At 33.9% G+C, this 25,723-nt stretch overlaps 1 protein-coding gene across 3 annotated transcripts in view; it reads right to left on the reverse strand.

The window, feature by feature from the left end:
- The window catches only part of LOC129810316 (uncharacterized), a 50,842-nt gene that overhangs the window by 18,714 nt on the left and 6,405 nt on the right, over positions 1–25,723 (reverse strand). The window contains exons 2-4 of one of the 3 annotated variants that reach the window (XM_055860691.1): positions 21,074–21,210; positions 18,718–20,164; positions 16,737–18,286 (exon numbers count right to left, since the gene is read on the reverse strand). In XM_055860691.1, coding sequence (XP_055716666.1) covers positions 18,272–18,286; positions 18,718–20,164; positions 21,074–21,186 — 1,575 coding nt within the window. In that variant the 5' untranslated portion in view covers positions 21,187–21,210 and the 3' untranslated portion in view covers positions 16,737–18,271. Of the gene's footprint in view, positions 1–16,736; positions 18,550–18,717; positions 20,165–21,073; positions 21,211–25,723 lie in introns of those variants that run through there. The other 2 variants (XM_055860689.1, XM_055860688.1) reach the window with 2 other exon arrangements.

A 25,723-nucleotide genomic window follows, 5' to 3' on the forward strand; every position in this document is an offset into this window, starting at 1 on the left:
TACAGAAGATCGAGTTGTAATAGCAGAGCAAGAGACACTTACAAGTTGCTTCAATTGATATAAAATTATTTCAATTTCATACTCCTTGTTCTCCACATTTTCTTCCTCTGCACAATCATTCCCAGCAGTGACCACAGCATTTCAGATAAATACCCATTGACAAACCGCATTAGCTTATGTTCGATAGGATTCCTTTCAGGAAACCTCGAAGTACTTTCATCTAGATAAGGGAAGGGCACCAGCGATCGGTAATGTTCCTCGGATCGTCAGGTCATTACCATATTGTTTCATCAATTCAAATAAATTTTTCAAAACTATTAGGTACTTTTTACCATTTAACTCTCACAAGAATGGAGTGCATTAGTTCAGATTTAATTTATGAAACCAATTTTCGGTGAGATATCTGATTAAATTCGTGATTATCCGAGGTACAGGGTTAGACCCCGGCGCGCGCCGACTGTTAGTCGTTTTTAGCGCGCGTGATATTGGGCGTATTTACCGTTTTATGATCTAACTATGCGTGATTTTAAGCACAATCTTAACCGTTTTATGACTGAGCTGTGCGTGATTTTAAGCGCAATCTTAACCGTTTTATAATTGAGCTGTGCGTGATTTTAAGCTCATTTGCCGTTTTATGATTGAACTGTGCGTATTCTTAAGCACAATTTTAACCGTTTTATGACTGAGCTGTGCATGTGTTTAAGCGCAATTTTAAGCATTTTATGACTAAGCTGTGCGTAAGCGCAATTTTACCTGCATTTTGTTTGTGCTGTACAGGGTCCATAATTGCACTTACATCTATTTTTTATTAATTTATTGTAAAAATTTAAAATTCAAATGCGCAGATATAGTTAAATGGATCACTAATATACCGATTAGGATATACAAAAATACCAAATAATATTTTGAGGCTTATATTTGCAACTAAATGTGGAGCAAGTCTTTTAACATTGTGATCCGGGGTGCTCTTCCCCTATAATCGGATATTTGATTGCCGATTAAATTCTAACGATAATGAATCATGTAAGGTCAATTGAACTGAATTTTCAAATTCTTATTTGAAATCGCTTTAGATTTGCGTAAAGTAATGCAAGTTACTCAATTTTATAAAGAGCTATTACAAGCCATTAATGTTTTTATTTTAAACAGTTTCAAGTGCAAAAGATCTTTAACTTGAGTACAAAAAGCAGTTTTAAATAAATTTTAATAACGAAAGGTTATTTAACAGTTTAATTATGAATTTCCCATTTGAATTTAATTATAGTACATGCAAGTTACTTAATTGAGCATTCGAGTATAATTCCCTAGACACATTTACGACTTAAGCCGAGAGACGACTTAACGTAATTATAATCAAAGATTACATTTCATTCGGTGTCCTGACTAATACGTCTCTCGGCTTAAGTAAGCTGATAAACGACTTAGTGGGACACTGATGGGAATGTAGTTTGATCATTATTTTGATTATAATTTTGTTAAACCGTCTATCGGATTAACCCTTTAAGGACGATTGGGTCATCGGTGACCCAAAAATTAAATTTTTCCTATGGCATCTAAAGTTATGTTTTGCTCCAAAAAGTCAGAAAAAAAATTTTTCTGACCTCATAATTTTGACCCTCTCGTCCTTTATGGATTTAGTTATAAGTGTGTCTAGGGCATAAAGTTCCAACTTCAGAGTGATGCTCAAAAATATTTTGCCCTTAAAATTTAATGATAACATATCCGACCCAACTAACATGCACTCAGAGAATAAGATCAAGGACTAGAGGATCTTTTTATAAGTTTCCTTTATCATATCTTCTACCGCCAAATTATGCAGACTAAAGGGCCCAAAGAGAACCAGGCTGATCTTCGAAAATATTTATCCAGTAAAATTTGACAGTGAAGATATAACCCAAATTTTCACACACTTAGGGTTTAGGATCATCGATTAGAGATTTTTTGCGTGAATTTTCTTTTGTATCTAATCTTTTTTCTGACAAATTTGGGTCTTAAGGTTTAAAAACAGTTTCACCACTCGTCTCAAACTACCAATTGTTGAAAAGTATAGTAAAGATCTTAAGAAATATTTTCTAGAAATTTGTTAAGAAACGACTATTATCCGATTAAATAATAAAATTTGATCTTTCATAGCTCAAAGTCATGGGTACCCGAAAGATAGAGATTAATCTATTATTCTAAAGGTCTTATCCTCAGCAGTAACAAGCTTGAATGTCATCAAAGAACTAGAGATTTCGAGCTAATTGATAAAAGGAATTCAAAATCGGTTTTTCGATTCTTAGCATCTCTAGTAATTATTACGAGAAATAATGTTTACACTTCATTATACCAGCATACACTTATCAAATTCTGACAGTTAGAACTGGACTTATGGCCATTTTAGGATTTATTGTGATGCAGTTCACGCATGCATGACTTTTCAAAATATAATTTTTTCCTTATAATCAGTTAACAAAATAGGAAATATCATGTTATGGTGGAAAAGATTAACAGTTAATTATTTCCAAAAAAAAACATAAGTTGGTATCTTTTACTGTTCTCTTTTACCGTCTCGATCGACCACAAATTGTAAAGTCGATTTTGAAAAACAATCAACGCTATGATTCCCAAAAAATCAAACCAGCAGTTTGGTTTCGGGTACAATTGCATAATCAAGGGCCTTTACTCATTAGATCGCATGATGTAATTCTTCACCGCTTTTTTACATTCTCCAGACTATAAACAATCATATCATCGTAAGATATTCCTACATGGACTTTGGATGACTACAACCGCTAGAGAGTGCTGCACCCTAAGGAGAAGTTATACGAGTTAGACCACACCTCAGTAGTCATTTTAATAGCTGGAACTTATATAAAGTTTGAGACCAATCGAATAAGGTATAATGTTCAACCTCGAACTTGAGACGCTGATGAAATTGTAAAGAACCCCGACCCGACTTAAATCATACACATGAAATTCTTTCATATTTCTTTCGTAGTGCTAGTGATCTTCCAGTTTTATATCTCTCATGTCACGTGTGTCCACTACAATAGTTATATTATTCATTATTCATTTACATCTGTTACATTCATGTGGCATTTAAGTGTCCTACAATGACTGATCCATAAACCTGAAGATCTCGATCATTAAGGTGATTATTGTGGCACTATATGAAAATTGTCAATTGAAATATCACACGATTGACTCTAAATTTGTTTGAAAGTGTCTTGGTAAAATAAATTACTGCCTTTTTCACTAAATCATGGCGAAGAGATAAGTCTCAGTGGGGAGAATTGCGATCTTAAGCGTACGATCGCCTATCTCTGTGAGTCTGAATGGCACCACTGTGCAGTACGAACAGTGTCTCTTTTAGAAAATAACGGCGGTGTTATTGGTTCCACATCGATATAATGCAATTTATTCCCAACACTCTCTCCATATCCACCACTCAATTATCATGGCATGTATGCACAGTAGAGATTGTGGCGGGAGAATGGTGATCACCAATCAAAGACATTTGCCTGATCAGTGTGGGGATCATTTGGAGTATACTGTTTTTTTTTTTTAACTTTTTTTGTACCATTAATGCATAGGTTGTACACATACAACATACCATTGCGATTGTTGGAATAATTGACACCAAATGACTCAATTTTCACGTACTTAATTGCAATATTAAGACCTGAAACTAATGAAGCGTGAGGACATTTGAATGTTTGCAATTTTCAACTTATCACAGAATCAAGCTCTAATGAGCTCAATCATTCTTTTTGTCCTCAACCACTAGCACGATATACATATGGGGTTATTTGTGGCAATCACTTTAAATTTCACGCAAAATATTCCTATTTGCAGAGATAAATGTGACAATTTTCATATAATGATCTCATAAGAGGTATTTTGACATGTCTTTTAGATAAGCATGCCCCCTCATACATGTCACCATCTCTCAAAATCATTCACCAGATCATTAACATACCATTCAATTGGCAAAAGTGACTGCACTCATTAAACTAAATTCATTGAGTTACAAACTTGCGTCAAATGCAAACTGAATAGACTTTGTGCGGAATCTTTCGATCTAATTTTAAGACTGTAGGTTTTTCCCATGTTTTTTTTTAATCTAGAAAAATATTGAGATAATCAGAAACTTGATCATTGGGTATTGTAGTAAAATTTGTGACATTCTTTAGCAAAGAACTTATCTTGTCCTCGTCGACAATAAAATCGTATACAATTCAAGCGTTATCGTATCACACCCCATATCACATTCACCATTGACGTCAATGGATGTTCCGCATGTATGGCCCGATATAAGCAAGATTAAGTGTGTGCGTTTATTTAATAATTTGGAACATGATAAAGTGAAATTACGACTTGATTGTCATTGGGATTGTTGTACTATATATACTCCTGTATCAATGTTAACGAACGCAAAAAGGGGTTTACATTTTATCAAAAACCACATATTCATGGTTCCGCTACTTCAAAAGGCATAATATAGTCTCAAATAAGTACATACAATACGTTAAGTATACTAGATCGCACTTACTCTATGATGCAAGTGTCCTAGATTCTAGTAAATCTTTAGGTAAACGAAAAATTTTCTGATATTGTAAATGCCTAAATCACATTCAGTGATCTCTATAATTTACTTTAGAAGGCGGAACTGACAAATCAATATAATGGTATTAAAAAAACCATTTTTAGAAATGAAAAATAAAATAAATAAATATAATTAATAATAAAAAATTAAAATAAACTATTAATTTATGAAATTTTCGACATATTGTAAAATAATATGGAGGTGGTAGCTAACAGTATATACTTATAGCCGTCTGCATTCGTATAACCGTCTTCTTGATGTTTTTATCACAAAATCCACAAAATGATTCCTTCAAAACCCCATAATTATGAATTTGAGGTTCTGTTATCACGGCAAACTTGAAAACTAATTTACTTAAATATTATTCTAGAACAGGTCTTGATGGGATAAGTTCAATATCTTCACCATTAAATTTATAATCTAATTCGATATATTCAGTTAAACGGTCGTCAGACTATATGCTTGCCCTAGGCACACTTACAACTTAAGCCGAGAGACGGCTTAACGTAGTTATGCCGACTTGAGACTGGAGGTTCAACCCAGTTCCCGAAGGTCTCAAAAGTCTAAAAAATTACAAGCAATTTTATTGAGTTTTCAAAATCTAACAGATCATTTGCCCTTAATATCCAATTCTAAGCCAGATGGCCAACCTTTAGGTCCGAATCCAGTATTATAATCGAAATAATGATCAGATTACATTTCCATCAGTTTTTGACTAATCCGGCTTTCGAAATAAAGCCGAGAAACGTCTTAGTTGGTGGAAAACTGATGGGAATTTAGTGAAATCATTATTTTGAATTTAATTACCTTAAGCCATCTCTCGGCTTTAGTCGTAAGTATGTCTAGTAGCGCATTAGCTCAGCGTGTTAATATTTCGAAATTAGCAAGAAATTTTTGTGATTTTTAAAGATCTATCGGATCTATCGGATATCATTTGTTTTTGAAACCAATAGTTTTTTTAAGATTTTCTCATACATCTCGAATGATAATAAATTAGAGAAGTTAAGCCATGTGTAGCTAAGCCTTAAACGGTCTTCAGACTAAAAGCTTAGCTCAAATCTCAAAGATTTGAAAATCCTGAACAACAAGCAATTTTAATAGCTTTTCAGACGCTAATAGATCATTTGCTTTAATAATCGAACCCTTAGTCTGAATTTTACAAAAAAACTTGACTGATAAAAAATAGACAAGTCAAACCATATGGCTAAGCTTTAGGTCTGAATTATTTAGTCCGTAAAATTTGGCGGTAAAGGATCAGCCCAAACTATCATACACTGATATGATCATGATCAAGGATAAGCGTTTTCAGCGTAAATTTCTATTAAATCTCCACACTTTGATTGCTGAAAGGATTCTTAAGTGCAACATCTATGGATTTTTCGTACTTTAAGGAGCACTCTGTTCTTCTCTTTACTCCAATCTTAATGCACTTTAAGATTCCCCCAAAGTGAAGCTTTTTATTTTCAGTACAGTAGACTCTCTCTCTCAATTGGGCATTTGGGGCGAAATGTCATCCAGTTTATCGATAGATTTAGGCGTCAAAGCCTTTGTAAATTCCACAAAAAGCGCTCAATTGTAAAGAATCACGATAAAATAGGAAGAACTACAGCGAATTTGAGCGAATTAGCTTATTATTAAACGTGAAAATGGTCAACAAAATTTTTCACCCGATTGAAAAAGAGCCGATTGAGTGAGAGTCTACTGTACTGGCGCTGATGGCGCCTAATCCCCGTAATTTCACTAGACCTCATGAATAGAAGATCAGCCTGATCCTCCAAATTATGGGCTGATCCGTGAGTGTATCGACACCACCTAAGCCGATCCTTGTGTTTATTTTGGGCTTTATACTGTGAGAGTTTAGGATCAGGGATTAGGAGTTCTGTTTTCAATTGTCTTTACCGCAAAATTTTATGGATTAAATATTCTCGACGATCAGCCTGAGTCTATTTGGGCCTTAACTCTTATATGATCCATTCCAATAAAAAATTAAAAGAGGAAATATTTCCGCTGAACGTTTTTTTAGTAAAGCCATGAAAACATCCATGTACTAAAAAAGAATGTTAAGGAGAAACACTGGGAAGGCTGGGGCAGAATTAGCCACGCATGGTATTAGAAAGTGGAATATTACAGTTTGCCTTAGAAGGAAACACTTCCTTTGCTATTCATTGAAGTAATAATCTTCCTGATGCAAACGTTTTTACAAAATATACGAGAAAAATCATTTACTGGTTAAATCTGCCCCGGTCTCCCTTATTCACTTTTCATTTTTTTTATTTGAATAGCACTATAAGACACCTATTAAAGTTTTTGCATTTTTTTAATGTGTCCCATTTCAGAGAAGGTTCCAAATCGATTCACCGACATCTCTGGTAAGATCTTGAGTTTACTTCAGATATCTGAGCCTATATAGATCTGCCTCGAGATTGACGACCTTTACTTCGCAAAGCTATTATTTTAATTGAAGTAAACATTAATAAAAAATGTGTCAGATAATTAAAATATTTAATTTAATTGAAAAATAATAGTAAATTACTCCTCAAATATTTTAAGTTTTTTTTATAATAATTTTTGTATAATGGTAATAAATTGTTTGGTGAGTGGCCAAAAGTATTTCAAAGTGCGATCAAAAATTATAAGATCAACATGGTTAGAAAAGAGGCATAAGAAGACTTGAAAAATAAAAACTTCTAAGAACGCATTCAATATTAAATCAAGCAAAAAAAATATGATAGAAAGCTGACAAAGAAAATAAATTTGAATAATCTTTAAAACTATAAAAATAATATGATTTATAAAAAGCCAAGGCCTATAAGTGATGTGAAAGAATTTCCTAATGCTCTTTATCGTCATTTGACTGTGTATATAATGCTTAATACTTTGCTCCCAAGAGGAGTCATAGTGAGAAAGAGGATAAATCAAAAATTGATCATGGTCACGACTCTCACGTCGTCAATTGAGACATCAAGCGGTCTTATGGGACTATAAAATAATCTCAGGTGGACTTTGGTGTTGAAGTGCGTGGATAATTTGCTCGTCATGTTCATGTCATCGCTCAATGTTCACAAGAATCACCTACTTTCCTTCATCTCTTGAAACTGATCAGTGAGAAGTCAGCAGAGCAAATACCTTGCCAAAGCCTGGACTAACATAAGAAAAGTCTTTGCACTTTTTACTTCATTGCTTAATTTGAAACTTTTATGCCCTGTCATCAGAAAAAAAGGCACCTGAAGACATGACTTCATTTTGAGATCAGTGATCTTTTTGGCATGAGACTGTTGTAAGAATTTAACATTGCTTAATCGATATGCAATCACCCCATTAGCAAAAATGCCTGTGCAAAAAAAAAATGCAATAATATTCAGCTCCAACTCATTTTCATGGTGAGAATAATAATTACATGCTAAAACGATGGAAATTGTGCACAAAGTGGCCAATATACGTGGGATTTTATTCCTTTTTGCGATAGTGATACATGATTGAAGAAGGTTAAATGGACATTGGTGAAAGAATTAGATAGGGGCTGGGAGGTATTTATTCAATCGCTATATTTTCATCTTTAACCCAATGAAAAAAAAAACAAAATATGAGGCTGCACGGTTCTCCATAACATTAATAACTTGGTATGCCGCCTTTTTTCGCAACACTCCGCACTGTTCAGGACGATGTGCAGAAAATGTGCTTTAATGGGTAAGTTATGATCGAATATATTGCAGACTGGCGACTCTTAATTGCTGGAATTTCATAATTAATAAACAAATTTAATTTAACGGCGATCAACACCAAACAGGCGACTCTCTCAAATAAATCACTGTCCATGTTAATAAATCGCCATTCATTACGCAGATTAGAGGAAAACATGGTCTTTTTCTCTGCCCCTTTTCTCCCCATACCATCTTACTATTTCTCACTTGTCCAAAACACAGGAGATCCTGCTGGTCAATACCCCAATTCTCCCAACATTTTAACAATCTAATATCTCTAATCTCTTTTCAAATGTCGAATTACTACAGTGACTAATTGAAAAGCTATTTTTTTTGTCCTCAGCATGAAACTGGTAAAGATAAATTGTCCTCATTAATTTTTGGAAAGTGGTAGAATGTATGAATTTTTGCAAAATAGTATTTAAATGTAACGATCGACTGAGTATTAAGTCACATCTTAACATTAAGAGGCTAACTCAGTATAAAGGCTCATCTAAACGCCCAAATGACTGCAAAACATCAATTGAATTAACCGTCATTCCACAGAGGATCACCGTGAGTCAACGCATGAATATTCACAAAAAATGTGTAATTTAAATCGACAAGAATGGGAATACGACATGTTAAATATTCTTAGCGAAAATATATGAACCCCAAGAAAATCATCACAAAACAATTAAGGTCAATGCTTAATTTTATGACTAATTGATTAAATACGTGGTGATCTCTTTACTAGAAAATTTATTGTTTCTCTTTGTTTTGCTATCGTCACCGCGCACAGTCAATCGGGAAAAATGAAAATTAGTAAGTAGGTAAGAGACGACTGTAAATTATTGTAGATACTTTTTTTTATCAACTTTTTGCATCGCATTGTTCGACAGTATATTGACGCAAATTCTACAGAAACCCATCAATCCTAAATAACATTGTTAAATTATGGCACAAAAACACCAATCTTTTCCAAAAAGAACCAATCGACACATTATTTTGATTAATGGATACATATAGAAGAAATAATTCATGCAAAAATAACCTTTGAGCATTAGAAGTGCAAAACACTACAGATGATTTTACTCAATCATGTGATTTTCAAAATGAAAAAAAAAAACACAGAATTTGGTCTATCAATTAGAAAGATCATGGATCATCTGCCACAACAAAAAAAATCCATTAAATTGAGACAATATTTAAGATGAGTGGAAAACGACACGCTTCGTTCATCCAATCTTGGAAGCATATTAAAGTCCCATCGTAACTCAATTTGTCATAGAACTTTCAAAGAGTGGAATGACGCAAATGAAGACCATGAACACTAAAGAGCAAACTGTTTGCCGTCAGAATCACCTTCCTCACACCACACCTAAATAAATTTCACCTCGTCAACCTGCCACGATTCCAATTGATAAAGTACCAAATGGCCAAAGGGGAGAACATCTTGACTAAGAAAGAGCTCAAAAGAACCATGTTGAGTCGTTAACATCAGGAAATATTCACTCATTATTATACATCATGGAATATTTTAAATCTCATAAGTAGTCCAAAGTGCTAAATTCCCAAATTATCGAACAAATTAGTCTCTTAATAATTTGTAAAAAACAAAATCAGTGTGAAAAAGGTAAGAAAAACAAGAGAAGCAAAAAAATGAACTAATTCAATACCATGTAAGATAACAAATTAAATTTCGAAATTCTCACAAAGACCTATATTTAACCACTTAAACCACAATAGATTCCTTCTTAAGAAAATATTACATATAAGTATATACCAAAAAGAGTTGATTAAGAAATTTTCCATAAGAGTTTTGCTCTCCATAAGAATTTCTTTCAATTGTGTTTATCACATGGTGTATAAAAAGTGCAATTTACCACATGTTTAGCGATTTATGGAGCTCAATATCACTTGGCAGAATACACAGCTCCAACTGCATGACGATATTTCCATGCCACTCAGAAAGTATCATGAAGATAAGAAATCACTGTTGAATTTTCATCAACTGATAAGGTGCTGTCTTGTATTGTTTTCCATGAGACTTTAGTGTAAATTTACGTACAACGCTTTAAGCTCTCTTTGCCATACGAAATATTTACCACTTTTTCCCCGGTTGACATAGAAAAAACACAGGTAGAGATCGTGCGAAGTAAAATCGTGGTAAAAATTGAAAATTAACACAAAACTGAGTTGTTATTTTGTTCTCACAGAGAGAAAATTGCTAAGCAATTTTCGCTGAAATTGCGTGAAAGAGAACATAATATTAATCATAATTTAATCATAGCCAGATGAAGATTGTAAGAACACTAATGAATTTTAAGTAGAACGGAAAAAAAGTATGAAGGTCATGTCAAATAAAAGTTAAAGTATACATGTTACATAGTGCAGACTAAAGAACATAAACAGGTAAATAACCGAAATTTTCATTCATTTTCAGTCACTTTCAATCACTTGTGTTGAATACGATCTCAGCAAATATGAAAAAAAAATATGAAAACCAATTTTCATTTCATTTTCAGTAATACTTGTATCAAATTAAAAAAAATCTAAAAAACTTATATGATATTTGCAAGACAATATCTCAAATAAAAGAATCTACTTAATAAAGATTATATTACTCGTACTTACTAAATTTATAACAAATGAATTAGTTTCACCATTTGAAGCACAAATCGAATCTCCAAAATGAGTAAAAAATTTAGCCATTTTCAATAAAAACTTTTCAAATAACAATTTTCTTCAAAGAAAAAAAGAATGGAGCAAAAACCATAACAATTTTATTCAGTCTGGCATTTTCGTTAAATGACCAAAAACATATTAACTCAGAAAAACTATCCCAGTACCTCTTTTCAAATAGTAGGAGTGTACTATGGTCAGACAATCGAATATTTTCCGCCGTATAGGGGAAAGTGCCCATGTTTTGCACGGTCCCAAGCTTTATAATGACTCAATTTTTCCTATGTTTCTGAATAAATATGACTCCACAATACTGGTAAAAATAAAAGGATCAAATTGATCCAAATTTGATCCTTTTGCAAAGGATTGATCAAATGTCAAACTTTGAATTCACATTTATCATAATAGAACATATGTTAATTTGATCCATCCTTTGCAATAGGATCAAATTTGGATCATTTTGATCCTTTTATTTTTACCAGTGAATATATTTTAAAAACCAGGACACTGTCCCCTAGTTTTCAAAATATGGGTGCAATGAGTCATATGTATATTGAAAAACATAGGAAAAATTTAGTCATTATAAAGCTTGAGACCGTGCAAAGCATGGGTACTTTCCCCTACAGGCTTCAGACTCACTGGTTAAAATAAAAGGATCAAATTGATCCAAATTTGATCATTTTTCAAAGGATGGATCAAATTTGGATCATTTTGATCTTTTTATTTTTACTAGTGTTTAAGGTTTATTTAATGATTCATATACAGCTTAGCTGTAACTTTTTAAATGAAGAAATTTTTGGGAAAATATTACTTAGAGTTCTATATAATAATTGTAATTAATCTATCAGACTTAAAAAAACACTGCAAATTTAGAAATTCAAAATTTTCAGGAACTGGGCTAAGCCTCCGATTTGAAGACTGAAGTACTCTAAAATATATTAAGGATAAACTCGGTTTTATCTGAATTTAAGAGTCTATAAATTTTCAATTTATAAATGAATTGAAAATAAAGAAAGTAAATAAATGCAAAATTAAATGATTTGTTATGTATATTGGCTACCATTGATGTAAATTCAAGGGCCAAGCATAGGAAACCTACATAATAATGTGAACTTACCCCACTTTTTGAGAAAAGCTCTTAAGTTCTAAACCATATATGATAGACGTTTAAAATTGATTCGTATTCTAGATTTTCAATTTTTAAGCGTCAAAAACATGTAAGCCTTTTAGCTAAAAAAAACTTTGCCAAAAACTAACCTTAGTTGAAAATATAAAAACATCTGTAAGTTGTCCTGTAGATGAAGGTGATTGCATTGCAGGGGTGACTTTGCACCCCTGGTATTCTCAAGCTTTGCTTTAATTCTAGAACTCATGGATGGCCCAATGACTATAAGCGCACTTGTGAATGGTCTATGTCTATAAAGACGATTCCTAAATGCTATGATTAAAGCAAAGTTTACGTCAGGGGTGCAAGTCATCCAAATCTACGGTCTTTATTTTTTTTAAAGATGATAGTGAGAAGCTCTTAAACTCTTAATATTGAAAATTTAGATTTGATCTTATATATGTAATGTCAGTAGCAAGGGCATCTCGACATTCATTTTTCCATACGTTTTTGCATAGAGGTTACTGAAGACTAATGGCAAGTTTTTTACAAATAATACAAGAACTACGAACAAATTTGTTTAAGTCGAAGTGCAATATCTGCAAAATTTTTACAAGGAAACGTGAAAAATAGTATCACTTTTTATTAGTTTTGATGGGCCATTGGTCAGTAGGCTTTAATTTATAAAAAAGATTTTAACAATAAATATTTCATTTTAATATTTTATTTATATGGCGCAATTGGTAAGAGTGTCAGTTAACCTTTAGGCAGAGCGATCTTTGACTCCGAATCTCACATTTTCATAAAAATGCACCGTCTTAGCTAAAAAAAAAACTCCGAAACACGGAAGAAGCATCCGCATTGCGAGAAGGAGCTCCAGGGCAGTCTAACATGAATTTAGTAGGATTTTTCCAGCATGGGACAAGTATACGACATTGCAACATGATTAATTGATTATGTGATATCAAATATCTAGATACAATTCATAATAATAAATAATAAATATATTATTTTAAATATTTTAAAGACTTCTAAATCTTAAAATTGTAAGGAAAGTGAACCATATATGATTCTCGTATAAGATCCCATTCCACATGCTTCCTACGGTGATTGCAAGCTGATACAAAATTTAAATAATATGAAAATATCATATCTAAAATTTATAGTGGTATCTCTCGAAAACAGCTTAATATATTATCAACACTGAGTGAGAGGATAATTGAAGAGATTTCAAATAGGTCTATATTCTTTACAACTTAATAAGGCTTAAAGAATGTTGATTAATCTGCCTCAATCTCTCGAGATTAAAATTTAAATCAGTAAGAGAAATAGTAATTGAAATTGTACTGGAATATGAATTTATATACAAAATAAAATAAATGAATAAATAGCAAATGGATAAAGTTAACAAATTCACAATTTTACCGTTATGACAAATTTTGGGAATTTATAAAATATCAAATATAGTAAATTTTGTCAGTTGAGTAAAATAACTTAATTTAGAACCTGAGTTAATTAGATTGCTTTTTCTTTCAATTTGTAATTGGAATACAGAATTTTTCCTTAATAAACACAGCACTAAATTTTTATTTATGTAGGTTATTTATGTAATAAACTTATTATTCGGTTTTTATGCTTCAGATAAATAAAAAATTCATTCATAGGCTTGAATAAGAAATTCCTAATTAAAGCAGGTACTAAATTAGGCTATTTTACTATAAAAAAAAACAGCTAATATGTTTTATTTTACCTTAACAAATAGTGTGCATTCGACAATAAAAAAAAGTTTCTAAAACAATATGACTATTTCTCTTCATGCTTCTTTGATACAAAAAACAAATAATAAAATGAAGCACAACATTCTAAAGAGGAACAATAGCTTCCCATATGCAAGATTTCTCATAATGCATTATATTTTCTTGTATAGGGAGAAATAGGCCGTCTTTGAATCGGGGCACTTTTAAAATTTTAGCTTTTTTTCTACTACTATTTTTAAATGGAAATAAACTTTATCATAATGCAAATTAGTTTCACAATTTGTTTGTGAATCTAAATAAGAAAAAAATCCAAGGATAAGGCTGATCCTCAAGAAAATTTAGCCTGCAAAATGTTACAGTAGAAATTTCTCCCAAACTGTAATACACTGAGGGCTTAGGATCATTGACTAGAAATTCTTTGCATAAATTCCCTTTACTTAATGCTTTACTGCTAAATCTTACAGGATAAATATTCTCGAGAATCAGCCTGAATCTATTTAGGCCCTAAGGATGTGGTGGTAAGGGTGGTAATTAATACCAAATCCTGTTCAATTTAAATGCAATTATGCAATCTGGATAAGATTTATGCTCAACGCACAATAACTTTTGTTTTGTAAACATATTTTTAAGATTTCAGTGAGAGTGAATGAAAGCTTGATCTAGTCATCTCGCTCACTCTCACAGGAAATTTTGAAAACATATTTACAAACAAAAGTTATTGTGCGCTAGGCATTAAACGAGTACATGACTTTTAAGGATAATAAATTTAAATATAGGAGCCAATAGCCAAGAAAAATTAGTAGAACGTAAATTAAGTTAAATATACCTCAAAAACATTTCAAAAATGTGCCTTAAAAAACTTTTGATTATCAACATTTGATGATGGTCGATGTTTTATTTATCTATTTCAATACACATTGTCGGTCCAGTGAGCCTCGGTGTAATGCTTTAATCCAAAATTACCACTAAACCTACCAAGACCTGGTCAAATTGATGGGTTATGAACTTATTAAAATTAGGACAAATTTAAACGGTACAATGTCACTATCAAACTTAATGAATTACTTTAAATATGCATGTAATATATTTTTCAGTGTTTAAATTTTAATTTTTTCCTCTTTTCCGAGAAAAAATTGTTGAGTATCCTACCCATCCTAAACTACCATGGTCTGTTATTTGATCAAGCGTGCTAGGAAAAACGACCAAAAACGGTCGGTAGGTTTAGTGTTAAAATACACAAATTTCCAGAGCTATCGACACTGTATCGTGGATTCTTTAGTGATTCTTATTAAGTTCTCATTATTAAATAAACTCCCACCAATTTTCCAATCAAAAAGATCCAAAGGAATAAATTAAGAAAGAACTACTGAAGAAGACATGATATTGTGTCAAAAGCTCTGGAATCTTTTGTGTTTTAATTTTGGAATAAAGCACAAGACAGACTCTCATCGAAAGGATAATTTGTTCTGAAATAACGGAATTGAAAAAAGAACTTCAGCTGCTTGGAACTGCTCCACCCTCTCCTAATGCAAGGAAATGTTTATTGATCTAAATCTAAAGGAAATTTAAACGGTCGAGATACTTGCATCATACAGCAAGCGCTCACCCCCTTGTAGAGGAAAATGCCCATGCTTCAAACGATTTCAAGCTTCCTAACGACTACATTTTTTCCATATTTCTCAATAAATGTGATTCATCGCATAAATCCCATTTTAAAAACTAAGAGGACAGTGCCCAGTTACGTTTAGTCATTACGAAGCTTGTCATCATACGAAACATAGGCACCTTCCCCTATACTTGAGCAATATGCTGTAAAGACGAAATATTTTCCTCAAGAAAATATCCAATAAAAAAATATTAATCGAATTATTCAGATACTGAAGCATTTCGTTGTTTTTATACTTCACAATTGCAAGCAGTTTCACAAGAGAGTAAATATTGTGAGATATTCAATAAATTTCTACTATTTACCTACGAATTACTAAATAATATTACTCACATATCTGTATTTACTTTGCACCGTGGAATGTACATGCGGTGGCGCGAGAGAAAAACACCCATTTAAATACATTTAATGATTATTTTACCTATGCCTAATTGTTAATTACGTAAATGGTGCGAGGAAGCACCACAGTCGGGAAAGTCACATTTTATATTTGCATCAAAACAGGGTGTTTGTGGATATTGTGATAAAAAATTTTTAAGACATCTGTTTCTGCCATTTTTTTTTGGATTTCCCAATGATACCAAGGGGAACATTAAGAAGTCTGAGTGGAAAATATTGGTAAATTGCGATGGTACTATGTCCATGTGAAAAGCGAATGGTATGGACTTTAGCGGAAAATTGAACCTCATTTAATTTCTGGTTGTCGTGTGTTTAGCAAAGCGAGACCGAATGACGTCAATGCCTTATTCAAAATTCATCTAACAATCTCGCGGGAGCACTTGAACAGAAACGTTATCCCACATTTTCACTGTGGAGGCTGCTGGTCGACAGAATTGATGGGCCCAGAAGAGAGCATAAAAAGTGATCACAAGAGGAGGTGGATGCCTCAATGGGAAACATACTGATTATCGCGATCACGGCAAATTTATGCGAAGATAGAAAAGAGCCCTCCTCCCGCGCAAACGGCATCTAACAAAAGACTTCTTTGATAATTTGGTTGGAGTGAGAGACTTATTCCAATTTTACCACACAGCTCACACACATTCACTATATAATAAACCAGTTATTTTGCACACATCGAGGAAGGGTTAATGGACAGAAAACAATAGAAGATATTCTCACTCATCTCTCTTCCTGCGGGAATATATCATTCACAATACTACCGAGATAGCCATCATATTCCGGGAAATAAAATCTGAGAGGATTTTGGAGAGGAGAAAACATGAAAAATTTCAAACAGAATCAAATCCACAGGTTTTGTTTTTTTGTAAAATTATATTTTATTTCAAAAAATCATTTTTTATTATTTATTATTTTTATAATCTCAAATCACACTTTTGCCCATAAGAAACATCTTTTTCTTTATATTTCTGTTTTGCAAAATACATTTTTTTTTATCTTTTTTTAATATTGTAAATAAAATAACATATTATTATTTCTTATACATTTTCTTTTTAATGCTAAAACCTTCTTCTTTCATGTTATACCACACTAAAAGAATATGACCGTGTGATCGGGTACCATTGGCAATCACATTGACAATAATAATTCCTCGTTGTCACCAAATGATACTGCAAATTCTCACACATTTTGCATCAATCGACATTAATAATTAATTATAAAGTGAAGGAATTTTATGAAATCACCATTTTTCATGGTTTGATTCGCTAATAATTTTTCATGTTTAATTCTCTATAAATCGTATAAAAAAAAAATTTCGTGCTCTTTACACATTGCCTTTCTTTTCATTTGAATTTCGTATTTAATAAATTTCTAAAAAAAAATTAAATATTACAAATTTAGTTGAATTTCTATTTGAATGAATGATGGAATAATGCATATTTTTCACATTTTCTAATGTGAAAATCGTGTATGATATTCCTTTTGTGACCACTCAAGTTGAACATCATACTAAATTCATACTGAAATTTACGATTTAATACTCACGTACAGATTGAGGCAATTGATTTGTTGAAAAAAAATTCACTAAAATATTCAGTTGGATTTGCAACGAAGTAAGAGCAAAATAAGAAGTATCAGTCAATTAGTTCTTTTTTCGATTAGACCAATTTCATTTTACCAAAGAACAATTTTAAGCAATAGGAAACGACAATTTTTAAAATAATGGGAGTTTCTTTGTTTCCTATTTATAATGCAATAACAGGAATCTAAGGGCTTTGACAGACCTACGGCTTAAACCGAGAGATGAGTTAACGTAATTATATTCAAAATAATAATTAGACTACATTTCCATCACTTTCTAACTAAACCTTCTCTCGACTTAAGCAGAGAAACGGCTTATAGTTAGTTTGAAACTGATGGGAATTCGGTTTAATCATTATTTTGATTATAATAACAGTAAGCCGTCTCACGGCTTAAATCGTAAGTGTGTCTAGGGCACTAATTTCCAAAATTTATCAAACGTAATGTTACATTTTTCAATGAAACAAATCAACTGCTTCACACTGTACAAACAAATTTATTTGATTTATTTAAATTAACATAGCAAAGAATAAAGATTTAGCATAAAGTTTGTGAATGATTTCATGCAAAAACATTTTTTTTTCGTTTACCATTATTGCTATTTGAATTTCATGTCTTTTACTTTACATTTCAAAAAAGAAAATTTCCCTTTCCCAAATCACTACAATTTTTTGTCATAATTCACCTCAAATACTGCTGCCGTATAAAATATTCTATGATCTTCCTTTAAAGATTATCTTTTTTTTTTAAATTCATGAGAAAATGAAGATTTTTTAAATGAGATTGATGGTGATAAATCTTTTGATTTTACAATTTATCTTCCTGCGAAAAAAGAATAGCACAAAAAAAATCATGAGACCTCACATTATTAATGGGAGTCTGCAAATAAGGAAATAGCATCAAGTTGTGTCTCAATTGCAAATTAGCGCGAGCTGGAGGAGACAATGGGGACTTGACGTCAGAGTGCAGCGAATTTGTGATCTCTTCGTGGATGGTGTTTGCGTGGCAGAGGCGATCAAGGAAAGCGACATGATCGCGTGGGTGCGGATGAAAAGTGGTACTCATGATCAATTGAGACAGTCAATCTGGATGCGTGGGGTAAAAAAAATCAGAATCCCCCACGCAGGATGATGGGGAAAATTCTAATATATACTGAACTCTCTCTTTCTCACGTCCCTTTTTCTTAATCTTTTTTTTTTTTTAATAATTTTCTTTTTTAGGGAATTCACTTATGTACTATCGTTGCCACTCACCTTCTTGTGATCACGCTTTGTTGCCCGAAAGGTATCCTCCTCATCTCCACTGACGGTGGAGCATGTGGAACAGTCAGAGATTTTGCGTTCAGGCATCATAAGACCCCCACTGCCATAGGTGTATTCACATCCATCGAGGGTGCTAATGTGACTGCCGCAGTAGTTGAGATTGCTGCATGATGAGGCGGCACTCACATCCGAAAAACCATCCCCATCGGCACCCATGCCATCACCACTGCTGCGTCGTCTCTGCTGTCGCCGGAAATACTCAATCTCCTCCAGAGTTATGCCACACATGATGTCGTCCGAGTAGTCTGATACCACCACAGAGGGTGTCCTAACATATCGCACAGTGTGCCCATCATCAGCATCACTGAGAAAACTCTGGGCTGATTCACGTCGAGAGATGGATGCCTCTGTGGTGGCATCATCAGCTCCAGTGGTGGGAATTTCAATAACTTGTGCCTCCAGAATCATCTTACTGGGCACATTATGAGCCGGAGTATCAGTAGACACAGCGACGGCGGGATTTTCGCAACAATTGAGGAATGCAGGTTCTGCAAGTGGCAACAATGCCGGTCGAAGGGGAATGTCCGTCACGGTTAATGTCATTCGTCTCACCGTGCTCACTGGTGGCTCATGATCATCCTCGAGACCAAGTGCAGAATCTGAACTCGATGATCGCACAACTTTATCACGCCTCTTGCCACGTCCCTTAATTTCATCATCATCACTGGAATAGGGACTCTGATGTGTCGAGCATCCTTCATCGGAGAAAGGACTCCGATTGAGTGTACCACGTTCACATGTCTCAACATCAATCTCCTTGGTGGTTGCCTCAGTTTTTTTGGCACTTTGCAAAAGTACTTCTGGACTCATCTCTTCTTCCCTCTTGTGAATCATTGCTGTATAGAGTTGAATGAGACGCTCAACACATGGATACTTTGGATGATCACCAGAATTTTCTTCGTCAATAGCACTGGGAAAATCTCTTCGATAGACTACAGTCTTTCTCTGACGACGACTGGATGCCGTATCACTACTTAGTTCACTGTCAGTCTCTGTAGTTCTGCTGACTTTCTGGTGCTCCACACTTTCACCAGTGCTGACTGTTCTCCGGCAACTAACGCGCACATCCACTGCCTTCCCGTGACTACGACCAACTGCCTTATCTGCCCCACTGTCGAACTCCACCAGTCGACGAGGCTGCCGGCACTGACGCGCTTCAGCCCACATGTGCACATCACCGTGTGTCACAGACGATCCTCCCACACCCGCCGTCGCCCCAGATCTACTGGGGCCCTGCGCCCAGATACTCGTTGACGTCAATCCACTGCACAGCTCATTGGCGGTCATTTCGTCGCCACACCACTGAGCCTCACACTCATCCGACTCTCTGATGGGCAATTCACTCCCGGAGATGGACACTCGACGTTGGATCGTAGTGCTGGAGGGAACACAATATATACACCCTTGTACAGAAAACCCCAAAATATGCCATACGATTGGAATTATTATAAAAATGAATTTCCCTTTGAAATTTAAATTGATCCTTTTTAATTATTAGATTTATTACACAAATTTCAGAATTCTTAAAAGAAACACATTTTTTTAGAGGTAAAATTACATTTTTTTTAAGATTCAACCCATTCAAGATAATTGTGTCCATTCGTTCCGGTATTTAAAATTCTATTTAGTACCGTGTTACATTTAGTGAGATCTTGTGAGATAATCTCTGAAAATTACACCTAAAATAGTTCTCTAAATAAAAGAAATGATAATGAAAATCTAAAAATAGTGGTATCTAATTGATTTTGATGGGAAATCCATTTGAAGATCATTCACAGTATATTGTGATACCCGTGATCAATAAATGAATAACACGCTGCGATGATGATCAATTTTTTTTCCCCAATTTTATTCTAACGTCACAGTTCCTGTAAGTCTTTGCGATTGATATCGGCACAATATATTTCTTCTTTGTTCCTTCCAAATCACTCATCGTTATTTTTTACGTCTTCTCTTCTTGTAGATCGCATTGAAAAAACCAGGTGATTTTTTATTATGCTATTTTTGGGGAGGTTTGGAGTTTGGATTGTGGGGAATTAACGCAAGTTGTGGCTTCGTCGCCGTATGGAATCTCTTTTTTTTTGTACGTGTATATTCACTAGCTAAAAGAGTATCAGGAAAAATGGGCAAAACAGCTTTAAAAAAAGCCTTCACACTCTTCCCCTTGTTATGTTTACAATAAACAACAACACACTCACATTGAAGCGATCATCATAAGAATTGCAAATTAAACTACTTTGACCCATTATTGTGGCTATATAAGCCTGGATGGAAATATCTAGCTCACCTGTGATTCTTCACTTTTGCTCGAATTAGCAATTCGCGGAGATTATTCGTGTCAGTGGACAATGATCGTTGAGGATGATTATGTATATTCTTTGACTGGCCACTTCTTCTCATATTTCCACGAGGATCATGATCAATCTGCAAGAGACAAAACAGAAATTAAGTTTGTTTCACAAGGCATCAAATTAACTCTATCGTGCAATTCTCATGTTTGGAAATCACCATAAGTTCCCAAGAATTTTCCTCGAAACTGATTGCATATGCAATATGATCTTTGGTAATTCAATCATTTTGCACCTGATTAAATTTAATATACATATACATCACTTTCTCAGGTAACAATCAGAGATACGATCGAAACGGGATTTATCTCAGCATGTAATTTTGTTATTGTTGTTGTTGTGACAAAAAAAATAGTTTCTTGTGCGTCAGAATATAATTTATCAAGATTTTATGATAGAGTAAATGCCGAGTAAATAAAAAAGTATAGCATAAAAAAAATTATTTCCACTTGCTGTCATGGGATGTGGGTCAATGTTTCGCTAAATGCACACAAGTCAGTGTCGTTCAAGGCTCCCCTTACACTCATTGGAAGCTCACCATCGATGTACACGGTGAGAATAAAGCAAGAAAAAAGCATTAAAGGGACAGATAATCCTAACCGGCTTATGTAGGTGAGATTCTTAACGTGAGCTAACTCGGAGTGCATGCAAATTCGATTTGGAGCTGAAGTTGGGAGACGCCATTCAGTTATCTTGAATCAAATTCGTGAAATTATACAAATTTTGTATTTAAACCAAAATATCAAGAATTTGGATGAACTGACAGAAAAGTGTTATATGGGTGAAATGTAGACCATGAAATTTTGTTCTCTATAATTTTGCCGTAGAACTTGAACTCATCGATTACTCAGAAGCCAAGATAAGCGAGGTTTTTTGTTTCTTAACTCGTTTTTTCATCCAGAATGCCCCAAGTAGTCATTTGTTGAACTTCAACTATATCAAAGAATTGTTGTATTTTGTGGGACTTTCCATTTAAAACCATATTTTAAGTGTCTTGGTGGAGTAGAGGCAGTCAAATTGGCATCTGAGTGATTTCAAAGCGTTATTATTGGAAAAATCAATTTTTTCACACTTAAACGGCAAAATCGGAGTGATAGCGTAGTCTGAGTGGAAAATGATGTATGGACGAAATATAGAGACAAATGTCCTCTACAATTATGTCGCAGTAATCATCAAAATCGGTTTAGCGACAGTCGAGATAATTGAGGTTATGTGATATTGAAATTGGTTTTTCGACTGTGGCGCCCCTGGTGTTGGTCCCACGAAGTTCAAATATTCTAGAAAGTTGTAGCATTTGGTGAGATCTTTCGTTTAAGCCCTCATTCATCAAAATCGGTCACATAGAACCGGAGATATGATTTTTTGAATTTCGTGAACTTTGACCCCTCATATCTCCGGTTCTATTGAAACCACAGCGCACATACGCACCATTTTGGAAACGTCCTAGACTGGACTACAACATACTAAAATTTCATTAACTTGCACAATGCCGTTTTTGAGAAAAGTGACTTTGAATTTCGATGAATTTTGACGCTATCACAGCGCCACCTGTGGTGACTTTTTGAACTTCCATCTGAAAGTGCTTATTGAGACGAAACCAAAAAGGTAAAATTTAGGTCGCTATGTTAGTTAGAACCGGAGATAGAGGCCGGTCAATGTTCGAACTTTGACCCCTTATAGCTCGGGTCAGGGGTTATTGATCGACTTAAGGTTTTTTTTGTTTGATAGGTATAATCAACGGCTACAACATACTAAAATTTCAGCCCGATGCACAATGGAATTTTTGAGTTATTTAACTTTTAAGATTTAAAAATTTTCTTTTTAATAATAGCGCCCCTAGCGGTGGTTTTATGAACTTGCGATGTTAGAAGGGGAAGTGGCATTTCACGAGAGCTTTCCAAAAAGCCCTCACTTTTTAAATTCTGACAATTAGAACCGGAGTTATGGCCATTTTAAGAAATTTTTTTTGGACCCTTATAGCTCGGGTCAGGGGGGTCGAGGGACCTTAAGTTTGGTATTGATGGAAAGCTCTAAGGCCCAGCTATAACATACTAAAATTTGAGCCCGCTCGATGCCATAGGGGCGGAGCTATTGAGAAAACAAAAAAAGGGGGGTCTTCAAAATGGCGGAAGGAGGGGTGGGGGGTGGGGGGTCAATGCACCAAGTTGCAATTTTCACCCGATATATAACCTTTGCCGAAAACCGCAAGTCGATATCTTTTTTAGTTTAGGAGCTATTAAGCTCCAAAGAGCGGCCGGCCGGCCGGCCGGCCGGCCAGCCGGCCGGCCGGCCGGGAACGTAAAATAGCCACATATATATTCGTGATCAGGAAGTGGCGAAACACATTTTGGCCAAGTTTGAGGTCGATCGGACGACATGAAATTTTGTTAGGATTATAGTAGGTGAGATTGTTAAGAATCTCACCTAATATAGAAACATATATCGTGAGGTACATTTGTCACTTGACTCTCTTTGCTAATATACATTTTATTTGCCAATCCCACAACCGCAATGCAAACGATGCAAACCATATTACAATTTGGAGTTGTACAGACAGTGCGAGAGATCGTGATGATTGCTCATGGTGAAGAGTAGAGAATCGTGAAGTAGGTGTTAAGTAATAAATTAAATAATCACTCTTTTTCTCCAATAACATGTCTGTCCATATAATCCATATGAATAGACGCGTTATACAAATAAATTTTTGCGCCACTTTTTTCCTTCTTCTCCAATATATTGTTCACAACATTCACATATATCCAATTCATCATCTCCTTTTTGACTACTCCTATATCGTACAATCTTTGTTGAAAAATAAAATCGTCTCAAATCATAATATTGTGATCCTTGATTCTTTAGAGAAAAATTATTTAACAGAAACCGCATTTGTTAGGGGAATGTTGGCATAGTTCGCACAGAGTGAACCTTCAAACAACGCAACTTTTCTCTTCGTTTGCGAAGAGCTAGTTCGTCATTTCTTAGCCATAAGTTAGATCATTATTAAGCTCATGAAACGGGATAAGAAATGTTAGGTCAGCTCTTTGGAAACAAAGAGAAAATTCGCATCGTTTGAAGGTTCACTCTGTGCGAACCATGCCTACATTCCCCTAATAATTGAAATAACTAATTTTATTTAAAAACTTTAAAAAACAAATTTTTGAATTGATTTTTTTTAATTAATGACTCAATGGTGATCTATTCTGGAACATGTTATAATTTTTTCTTTAATCACCAAAATAGGATTATCATTTTTACAATTTGTGACTGACGAAAAAAATGTAAAAAATATAATTTAGTAAATATAAAAAAATCTTAGTAAATAACCAAGAGAAAAATTTAGTAAAAAAAGGAATGAAAATGAAAAAAGAGCTAAAGTTCAGCCAGGAAAAATTTTGGGATGGTAGGGGAAACCGGGATACCATTAGCCAGGGGTAGAATTACTCAATGGATTTTTTTCGTGAGCAAAGTATATTTTTTAATGTAAAGTAGGAACACATCTCCATATTCCCAGAAATATTTACAAGTCTGATCCTGTTATCCTATAATTTAGTAGCATTTTTATAAAATGAGTATAAAATTGTAATTTTGATGTTACATTTTTTGGCCCAGCATTTGGTTTTCTTTTTTATATAAAATGATAACCATTAATAAACACTGAAATAGCCCTCGGGGCAGATGTAGCCACTCTTCCATAGCAGACTAAAATTACCAATGAATTTTTATTAATACATGGATAATTCTTCGATAAAATAGTACTATTTCAAGCAATATTGCCATTTGGATGAGCAATTTGTGAAATAGGGGAAACTGGGGCACCACCAAACACGGGGTAGCACCAAACACTAATTTTTATTTCTTAACTACTTGGACTATCTCAACCATTTTTTCAGTAGACAAGCATCCCTATAGTGCCTATAAATTTCTATAGGTCTTGTCTTAAAAATCTGATTAAAAAATTGCAGTGTTTGGTACTACCCCGTGTTTGGTGGTACCCCAGTTTCCCCTAGATTTTTTCAGGATGTTTGCTTCAATTTTGCCTTTTTCCTATAAGAGAATTGCACATAATTATCCCGTAATTATCAATATAATTGATTATAAATTAATTAATATTAAATAGAAATGTGTAAGTCTTTCAGGAAAAATAAAAGAAAATTCACATTATACGAAGGCATGAACGTTCGAAGGGAGAGTACTTTCCCCTATACGGTTTTATACAGCCAATATCCTAATGCTACTTATGAAACATAAAAACATTAGACATATCTTATCATTTTCTCAACAAATCTATGGGCGAAGAAAAAGCTTCATTTGCTGGCTGAAGGTACCCCGCTTTCCCCTACCGTATTATTTCAACTATTGTTCATAAATGTTTGTAAATTCCTATTTGGGATTTATAAAACGCTCGTAAATCGTCCACTAAAAGGTTCAAAAGAGTTTGTATACCTTTTTCACAAACTTTGTTCGTAACATAATCACTTGACGAGTATTTAAAACACTTCATATTACCTCAATTGGAAAAACCTAAAATATTTTCTTTTAATGTAAAATTTATATATTCAAGTAATTATTTTTAATTATTGCCCTAGCAC

Source organism: Phlebotomus papatasi, chromosome 1 (genome assembly GCF_024763615.1).
Source record: "Phlebotomus papatasi isolate M1 chromosome 1, Ppap_2.1, whole genome shotgun sequence".
Classification (NCBI taxonomy): Eukaryota; Metazoa; Arthropoda; class Insecta; order Diptera; family Psychodidae; genus Phlebotomus; species Phlebotomus papatasi.